General features: G+C 36.3%; 1 protein-coding gene across 1 annotated transcript; it reads right to left on the bottom strand.

Annotated features, from left to right (window-relative positions):
• Positions 1–2,239: 2,239 nt before the first annotated feature.
• LOC112094464 lies at positions 2,240–3,463 on the bottom strand. Its single transcript, XM_024175318.1, has 3 exons — positions 3,140–3,463; positions 2,504–2,998; positions 2,240–2,458 (listed from the first exon to the last, which is right to left on the bottom strand). Exons 1-3 carry the CDS (start codon positions 3,461–3,463, stop codon positions 2,240–2,242), a joined length of 1,038 nt encoding a protein of 345 aa, XP_024031086.1.
• Between the last annotated feature and the right edge of the window lie 6,370 nt (positions 3,464–9,833).

The following is a 9,833-nucleotide window of genomic DNA, read 5'->3' as shown; positions in this document are numbered from 1 at the left end:
AATTGGAGAGGTTAACGGATGTTACCTAGCTCTAATTATGAATTATTTATGGAGGATTGATCTGTATGCAGTGACTATATCGAATGGACACTTCACAGTTTAGAAGTAATTTATGTCTATAATTTTGAGAGTGCAATTCCAAGTTTATAGTAGAGTAACTATTAGAATTAATAGAATTAATTAATTAATTAAAGTGTTTAATTAATTATTAATTTTATTGGGGCTCAGGATTATAGGTCCATTAGTCCCCGCATCATCCTAGTAATTCTACGAGACACAAAGGGCAAAATGGGAATTTTAGAATTATAGAATTCTAAAAAAATTAAACACTCAAAAATAATTAATTGAGAATTAATTATTATTTAAATAATGTGATTATTTAAATTTGAATTTGAACACATCTAGTTTTATCCATTTAAATTTATTTGATAAGTTGTTCAATTAAGAATTCAAATTAATTTAAGTTTGACTTAAATTGAAATTTGAATTTGAGTCAAAATTAGACTGCAGGATAAGTGATGAGGAGATTTTGTTCCTTCCCTATATGATATTGGCGCCTACACAGGGATAAAATCCCATATCTATGGCCAGCCATAATGGATAAAAAAGAAGAGGAGATTTTGTTCCAAATTCAAATAGGAGATAATTAACAAGCTTTATCTTGGAGATAGAGATTGGATTCATTCTAGAAGTTTGACTTCTACTCTATAAATAAGAGAATGATAGAAAATTGTGAGACACAATTTTTGAACAATTTTTTGACCTAATATTTTATTGTGGCCGAAATTCTCTTATTATGGGAAGAAAAAAATTCCACATCGTGCATGCGTTGGTGTTTGTGGAAATTCGAATGTTTATTCTAATCCGTTTTGTCTCAGGTGTGCCCATACACACGTCTTCGTGGATTTTAGGAATTGACGTGGAAGACATTGGTTTTCTAAACACAAGGCTTTAGAGCAAGGATTGTTCGAGGTCAAAGAACTCAAGTTATCATCCTAATCGGCCGCCAGGTATTATTTCTAATTGAGTTCTTAATAAATAAATTAATGTGATTAATTTATTCATGCATAAATTAATATAATCTATAAAGTATCTCAAAGGTTTTATGAAAATTTTTGCTATACTTGATCCGCCCTCCCCCACGCTTCCGCATCCGAATTTGATTTGGTAACCAACAGAGACAACCTGCAATAATGAAGTGAAAGTAGAAAGGTGTTCTTTTGACAAACAACTATATAGCATCAAATGTGATTAACACCAAACTACAGGATCTGTGAAATGTTGCTCTTGCTCTTTTTGTTTATGAAAGATAAGATAAGAAATTAGGCTCTATTACATAAGAACATTCCTATCTAACCGAAAATCCATCCCTTAAGCATATGCACCAAGCATACCACTAACCATGTAATGATGTTCTAACAATGATTTTACCAGCTCAAAAGATCAATGGAGGTTCAAAAGTCATTTTGTCTACTCTCTTAACTCACCAAAAATCAAGCACTTAAACTCAAAAATTTTCTCAGCTGACATGCATTAACATCCATCTTACCACAAGGTTTAGCACGTGCAAAAAGGACTCTGGAAGTCATTTCTTAGTAACTAAGACAGCAAAAATTGACCCAAACCAATCATTTTAAATCATACTCAGACAACTTTTACAAAAATGTTAACCCAAATATCAACATGACAAAAATCATTCTTAGGCATGAATATGCTCACCACCCCTAATCAAAATCAGACAGTGTCCTCATTGTCAAAAATTATGGAAATATAGAGAAAGAAGACACCTGGATGATGAACATTCCATATATGAGCACAACCTGAGCTTTCCGCTCTAAGTAATTCTTCAGACGCTGGCCATTTACTTTGAAGATTCTCCCATCGGTCGGGTCCTCAACCTCGACAACACCATTGGGAAAAATGCGTTTCACTATGAACCGGCTAGTCCACCGTGACCTCAACTTACCAGGGTGGAGATGCAAACAGGAATCATAGAGATAAACCCGTTGATTCGGCTTGAAATTCTTCCTCAGGATCTGCTTGTCATGAGCTACTTTCATTTTTACCTTGATCCTGGAATTGTGCTCTTTCAGCATGTCGATCAATCGTTGTTCTTACAATGCATCGATTTTAGATGAGATGATGACTGGGAATGTGCCTTCATCTCCTAAGAACACATGTTTTAAGCCCTCAGGTAGTTGGGCTAGCTTGACTTTTGGAGCCTCCTCGGTAGATGGTTTCAGTTTTCTCCTTCTGTTGGGAGCTTCTCAAAACATGTTGGCCCAAACTTGGTTCCTCTGTCCTGTGATTCTTTGAAAATAGCAGAAATATTAGCCACTTCACAAGGACCGGAACTCTCAGATTTAGAATTTTGGAAGAGGTTTTCAAAATCTTCAGAGTTACTTTGTAGTATAACCTCTTCCTCGACAAGTGTGTTGATCATGAATGTTTGGTGACACTAGTCATTATCACGTGGTTACTTTTGAATATGAAAAATATTCACCTCAAGGGTCATATTCCCGAAAGATATCTTCATAAGACCATTCCTACAATTGATAAGTGCGTTTGTTGTGGCAAGGAAAGGTCTTCCTAGAATGATGGGAATGGATGACTCCATATTCACCACGAATTGTGTATCCAAGACAAGAAAGTCCACAGGGTAATAAAACTTGTCGACTTGCAACAGAACGTCTTCCACTATTCCCCGTGGTCTCTTAATGGATCTATCGGCCAGTTGTAGAACCACAGATGCGGGCTTAATCTCTCCAAGACCCAATTGCGAGTATACTGAATAAGGCATGAGGTTAACGCTCGATCCTAGGTCTAGTAACGCTTGGCTGAATTCATGTGTCCCGATCTGGCAAGAAATGGTGGGACAACCTGGATCCTTATACTTCGGTGGCATCTTCTGCTCAATCACTGCACTTACTTGTTTCATCAAGAATGCAGTTTTCTTGACATGGTGCTTTCTCTTTATGGTGCACAGATCCTTGATAACCTTGGCGTAGGTCGGCACTTACTTGATCACATGTAGTAAGGGAAGACTGATATTTAATTGTGTCAAGTGCTCCAGGATCTCACTTTGATTTGCTAGCACTTTCCCAGCAGGTCGGAGAGCTTAGGGGAAATGCACCTTTACCGAAATTTTTGTTGGCTCTTCTTTCTCCTGAGCCGATTCTTCATTACTCGAAGTGGTTTTACTTGTCGATGGCGTGTCAAAATTCTTACCACTTTGAGTAGAGATGGCGTTAACTTCCTTGATATTTTGACCTTCAGAGTTGGAAGTTTGAGTCATGTGTTGTCCTCTCAAATTGGACTGGGCTTGTGATGGAAATTTACCACGCTCATGAACGGTTAAAGCTTCTGTCAGCTTTATGATCTGAATTTTTATTTCCTTGTTCTCTTCCACCAGCTGCGTGAGCATTGAATCAACCCTTTGATTCGTCTTATTTTGCGCATCCATAAAAGCTTTTAGGGTCTCCTATAGAGAATTCCCTTCCGGCTACATGTTATTCTGAGGTGCAAAATATGTCTTTGGTGGTTGAGATTGTTGCTCTGATCTCTATTGCCCTTCAGATGATTGTGGATGTTGGTTTGGATCTCTCCAACTGAAGTTTGGGTGGTAGTTCCATCTATCATTATAAGTGTTTGAGAAAGGTCCAGAAGGCTTCTTGTATGTGCCCATTGCATTGCACTGCTCCTCGTATACTCCTCTCATTTCACTTAAAGTGTGGCAATCCTGAGCTAGATGGCCCTCTCCACCACAAACGAAACATGGCTCATGTGCCTCTGTCCTCGCCACCATGTGGATTCCTTTACTATCTTTACTTTTGAGGGCCTCGATTTGCTTCGTCAAAACTTCAAGTTGAGCCTTGAGGCTATCCTCTTCCCTCAATTGATAAACTCCAACTGGTCGGGACCTACTGGTGCTCTCAGTAGCACTTGGTCCAGTCCAAGTATGAGCTTTCTCAGCTAACTCATTTAGGTATTCGATAGCTTCGTCAGGATCCTTCTGGAGAAAATTCTCATTGCACATCATCTCAACAAATTGGAGCTATCAGATTGTGAGTCCATCGTAGAAATAGCTTATGAGGTGCCAACTTTCATATCCATGTTACAGATTTAACAGATCTTTAAAACGCTCCCAAGCTTGATAGAGAGTTTCGTTTTCTTTCTGAGCGAAATTCGATATCTGTCGTTTCAAATTGTTGGTCTTATGGTGTGCGAAATACTTGTTGAAGAATGTCGTCATCATTTCTTCCCACGTACCAATAGACCTAGGCCTAGGAGAATACAACCAGCTTTTGGCCTTGTCCTTCAGAGAAAAAGGGAAAAACTTCAACCTGACGGTGTTTGCGGTCTCAGCACGGCAGTGAAAGGTGGCCACCACCTCTTCAAACTCCCGGATGTGTACCTATGGATTCTCGTTCTCTAACCTGTGAAAGGTTGGGAGAAGTGCAATCATTCCCGGCTTGAAATCCGTAGGCGGTGCATTCGGTGGGAACATGATACAAGATGGGGTGGCCGTGCACGTTGGGTGTAGGTAATCTTACAACGTCCTTTGCTGAACTTCCTCGTGTTGTGCCATTGCGAATAGATTTTGAAGTGTGAATTCCAACGATGAGTGTGAAGACGGAAGCGTTGAATTCGAGTCGGATAGAATTTCACTAGGGGTTTCTAAGTCTGGACGTTGAGCAAATCTCCCTAGCTCGTCTCTATACCGATGCATTCACCCTAAGCGGCTCTTTTTTTTTTTAATTTTTTTTTTGTTTTTTTTTTATTTTTAATCGAAACAAAAGAAAATAATTATATAGTAACATAAATTGTAACCACCTAGAGTGGTCACAGGAAAGATTATAGCTCTTGGCTCAATGAATAGTCTCCTAGACAGAGCAACGTTCCCAGGAAAGATTGGTGGGGCGAGGCCCACTTAAGTACCAACTTTCCTAAACAGAACTTCCTCAGATTATACTTTTCACGTAACCACACAATTATCCTCAAAATTAATTATTAAATTTTATTGAATATATTATGAAATGAAATCTAATTAATAGAAACTATTCCTAAAGTCAAAGCCTAAATCTATCAAATTATGAAATTCCTAGATTATGAATCTAAATTAGTCAACTAATTACAACCTAATCACAATCCTAAAAATTAATAAAGACTTAAAAGGAAAAATTAAATTAGGCAACAATATAATAGTCAACAATTAAAATATACAAATGGGAAAACAAAATAAAATCCTAATTTATAAAAAAATAAAAGATTATAAAATTAAATCACAATCAATTTTAAAACTAAAAGGGAAAATAAAATTAGCAATAAAAATAAATCTTAAAAGTGTGAGATTTTTTTTTTCAACAACACGACTATGGAAAAAAAATGAAAAAGGTAAGCAATACAAAAAAGGTAACGGTTTTTTTTGGGCTTCGATTAAGGGACGACAAGAGAAAAAAAATGTATATATATATATATATATATATGCTGCAACTATGAATTACTTGAACAATGACACGGCAGCCAACAACAGTAATACACGGTGACTTAGGTTGACAGCCAACAACTAGCCTTTTTTTTTGAAATAAACGATAAGAAAGAAAAGATTAATAATAATAATAAATGTATAATAGGGGTTAAAACAGATCACGCAAATTAAGAAAGAGAAACTGAGTAAAATAAAAATAAAAAGAAAATACACTTACCTCTTTGGTTTAAAAATCTACTGATTAGTCTTGCTAGTAGCACCTCTCCGGCAACGGCGTCAAAATTTAATTAACGCCCAAAAGTGATGTTCACAAGCGGTCAATTGTAGCACAGAATGGCGGTCGTATCCACAGAGAGATAACAAAATAACAAGAAAGATTAGCAGAATAAAAGCGTTAGAGAAAAATAAATAACAAGTAAACTAATGACAAAGAAGAGTTTTTGAGACTTTGTTGCAAATAAAAAGGAGAGAAGATTTGTGTGAAATAAATTCAGTAGAAAAAATGGTAATGGTCGAGAATCCATAATATTTCGTTCACCAATTCAAGTTTTCATTCACAAAATAAAAGAGTCAAATAAATTAAATCTCTATGTTGACTCCAAAAATATTATTATTACAAGTTATCCAAAATCGACAATATATCAATTTGACAATATTATAGTAAAAGACAATTTGTAAACTAATTTAAATAATAAAATAATGTGTGACAGAATTACATAAGCAAAGCATGACTGGACTTATATAAAAATTGACACACAATATTTTGAAAAGTAATAGAAAGATTTAATTCATTCAGATATTGAAATTTACAGCACAAGGAATCAAATGCCCGAATTTGGTCACTAATAAAAGTTCATCTCAAACCTCACCAAGAGAATTCTAGCCTAGCTTGCAAAACATTCTCACAAGTTCTAAAGAGAAAATATGAGAGTGATAGCAAGACGACAGAAAATTAAATATTAAAAACTCACAAAAACCTTAGGCTAACCTTCTTATTTATAGTGTTTAGAGGTTGCCTGTCAAATAAGGAAACAAACAATAAAAAAAGAAAATTACAAAAGAAAAGGAAATAAAATAAAATTACACATAAATTAGGAGAAATCAACTATATGATTTGGGGAAGAAATCTGGCAACTCGCGGAGAAGAAATCCGGATTCAGCACCTAATATGGACACGTGTCAAAGCTCGGTTGGAGGAAAGGATAGAGTTGCCACGTGTCGCGCGCGGAGTGGAAGAAGTGTGCTAGCGGTTGGAGACAGCTGGGATCCACGGTTGACAGCTGGCGAGCATTCATTAGGAAATTAGGCTGGCATCGCAGACACGAGACCCACGCGAGAGAAAGCTGGGACGCGCATTGATTGCTGCGTGGAAGGAACGCGCGCTCCTTACCAGTAGACTTTTCACTGAGTGGAATTGGCACAAACAGAGGTCACCGTTGCGTTCAGCATGTTGAAACGAGTCAGGATATGGTCTCAGATCTTCGATCGAACGTCGAGAACCTTAAGAACTGAGACTCACCAGAATCAGGCCACCGGCGGCGGTGGAAGTGGCGGTGGGGATTACCGGAGCACATTTCTGCGACGGACTTGGGTCCTACCCCCCTTAAATCGACCATTCTAAGTTCAATGGTGCAGTCAATTTCACCAAATTCGGCCTTTATCTACTCTGATCAAACCCAAAAACGCCAAAAAAAGTCGGTGACTTGGTTCTCGATTCTCCGGCAATGGAATCTCAAAATTGGCTGAGGGGTTTTGTTACCCACTTCCTTCTGAATGTTTTGACACCAAAATCATTACGATCCAATGGTTGGATCATCAGAACCACCCTCCACCCAAATGGCTACGGATTCGGGCGGCTGAGGGTTGCTTCTTGCTCTGCGTCGTCCTCTGAGTCCAAAGGCACCGGCGGTGTCAAAAACGGAGGCCGGAACAGTGCACAACGGAGAGGAGGCACGGCGGCCAAAATGGGAGGCTCCGGCGATGGCGCTCCAGTGAGAATCAATGGGTGAGACCGCATGGGTTTTGTTCATCTCGTCGAGCTGAATCCATAAGGACTGGAATCACTCCGATCGGAGGTCAGACGGCAAAGTTACGATGGCGAGAAGTTTTGATAGTTTTCAGACATTTCACCGGCGATTGCGGCTCTTTCCGGCGGAGATGGAGATCATGCAGCATGTCAACGAGTCTAGCTCGTCGAAAGCTTTCCGATGGTGTGCGTGGTGTCGCGAAAAGACACCGGAATCTTATCGGTGGTAGGTGGCCGGCATGGAGAGAGAGAGAGTGAACGTGGGAAAGAGAGAGTGAGAATGAATGTGGGAAAGAGAGAGAGAGTGAATGTGGGAAAGATAGAGAGAGAGAGTGAATGTGGGAAAGAGAGAGAGAGAGAGAGTAAACATGGGAAAGAGAGAAAGAGAGAGAGAGAGAGAGTGAACATGGGAAAGAGAGAGAGAGAATGAACGTGGGAAAGAGAGAAAGAGTACGTGGAAAAGAGAGAGAATGAGAGAAAAATGAGAAAAAGAAAGAAAAAGAAAAGGAAAAAGAAAAAATAGGTTTAGATTTTCTGGGCAAATTTAATAATTAGACTTCAAAGTTTATTTTGAATAGAGTATGGAATGACTCACAATTTAAATTTTGAAAAATTAGTTACTAACACTTAAAACTGTTTAAGGGACAATAATGTTAATTTCAAAACAATCTTTTTTAAAGGAGAAAGGTCATTTACATAATAATTATAATTGAGAATATTTCACTAATCTCAAATTAATTAACACTAACCACCGGATTTGATTAATTAATCGCAATTAATTTAACCGGATGTTACATGTTATATATATCTAAAACTTAGAATATGTTTACTAAAATATTTTGTCTTGTTAATAGTTCCTCAAATGACTAATTTATGTTTAATTAAGACTAAGTAATTGGTTTATTAAGACTAGAAATAGACTATGTAAATTATAAAGATGTTATTTTGATACTGTAAGAATATTATAGCCAAATTTTGTTCTTAAGATTTCACAATCTAGTGCTAGTAAATATTTAAGTTAAAAAAAATTCCAAAATTTTAGTAACTAAGAAGCTAATTAGGTTAATTAGGTTAAGTAATTTATGTTTAAGTAAGTTTTATGACGGCTCGGGAAGTCAGGTCGTCACAATTCATTAGTTAATTTAGAAAAGGTTATTCAAATTAGAAGAAGGATAAATTAATTGAATTAATCAATCGTAATGAATATCAATAAGACTAGACCTCTAAGACTTAAGCGGATTAAGTTGGAAACGTTGATAATGAATGACAACCGATTATAAGGAGACGTTTGGTTCATGGATTAGAATTATAAGATTAGAACTATTTTTTATTTACGTGTATTTTTTGTGAGAGAAAATACTGTAGCGAGCCCCAAACCATGATTCGAATCGGGGGATGAATCCCCCAACCAAACAATAAGTATCAATTGAACACAGAACTTGTAACATTACGAGAGCGGTTTTCTATAGTTAAACGCTAAGCGGTAGCACCCAGGTAGGGATGCCAATTCGTGTTAGTGGGTCGTGTTCGTATTAATCCGTTTATTAATCGTGTCAGATAACATCAACCCAAACACGACTTGTTTATTAAACGTATCAAAAATGTCAATCCAAACACAACCCATTTATTAATCGAGTAATCGTATCAACCCGTATAACCTGTTTAAATTAATATATTAAATAAATAACTAATATAATAATGATTTATTTAACACGATCATGACATGTTTAACATATTTATTGGTCAATTTATGTTTTTCTTTAAGAAAAATAAATGAATTTTACCTACAAATATTAAAATTCACATTATTAATATTTAATATGTTATATAAACTTTTGATGTGAAAATTACAAGTGCATAATATTGTATACAAGTAATAAAGTAGTGAATAAAGTATCATTCTCACAATAATTGCATTAATTTTAATTAAGTACCGAAATTGATTAACTCTAAAATTATTTGAATAGCCTAAAATAAAATAGTAAGATAGTAAGAGCAAAATACAAAGAAAAACTCAAATAAATAAAACTCAAATAAATAAACAACTCAAACAAATTAAAAACTAGGGCAACTGATTTCACAAAATCTAATCCACTTTAATTCCTCAATTCTCATTATTCATATTTATTATCCAAGTTGACAATCGAAAATCCCTAATTTATTCAATGTTCTCTTCCGAGTTATGCCAAAAGTCCCCTCAATTGCTAACCCACTATATTTCTATGTTTATTACAACAATCAAAGTGTCATGAACAGTTTATGGATTTTCATGTAGCGACCACACAAATAATACAAGTATATTCCTATCTCACATACAAT

Source organism: Morus notabilis, unplaced genomic scaffold (genome assembly GCF_000414095.1).
Source record: "Morus notabilis unplaced genomic scaffold, ASM41409v2 Scaffold78, whole genome shotgun sequence".
In the NCBI taxonomy this organism is placed as follows: domain Eukaryota; kingdom Viridiplantae; phylum Streptophyta; class Magnoliopsida; order Rosales; family Moraceae; genus Morus; species Morus notabilis.
Note: the sequence above shows the minus strand (reverse complement) of the source record. Positions and strands in the feature narration are given on the sequence as shown.

Excerpts from the sequence above, each read along its gene's own strand:
- LOC112094464 (XM_024175318.1), bottom strand. The coding sequence starts at position 3,463 with ATGGATGCGCAAAATAAGACGAATCAAAGGGTTGATTCAATGCTCACG. Across the intron at positions 2,999-3,139 it reads AAGAGCCAACAAAAATTTCG|GTTATCAAGGATCTGTGCAC; the intron begins GTAAAGGTGCAT and ends ACCTACGCCAAG. Across the intron at positions 2,459-2,503 it reads TCGGGAATATGACCCTTGAG|TGTCACCAAACATTCATGAT; the intron begins GTGAATATTTTT and ends GATAATGACTAG.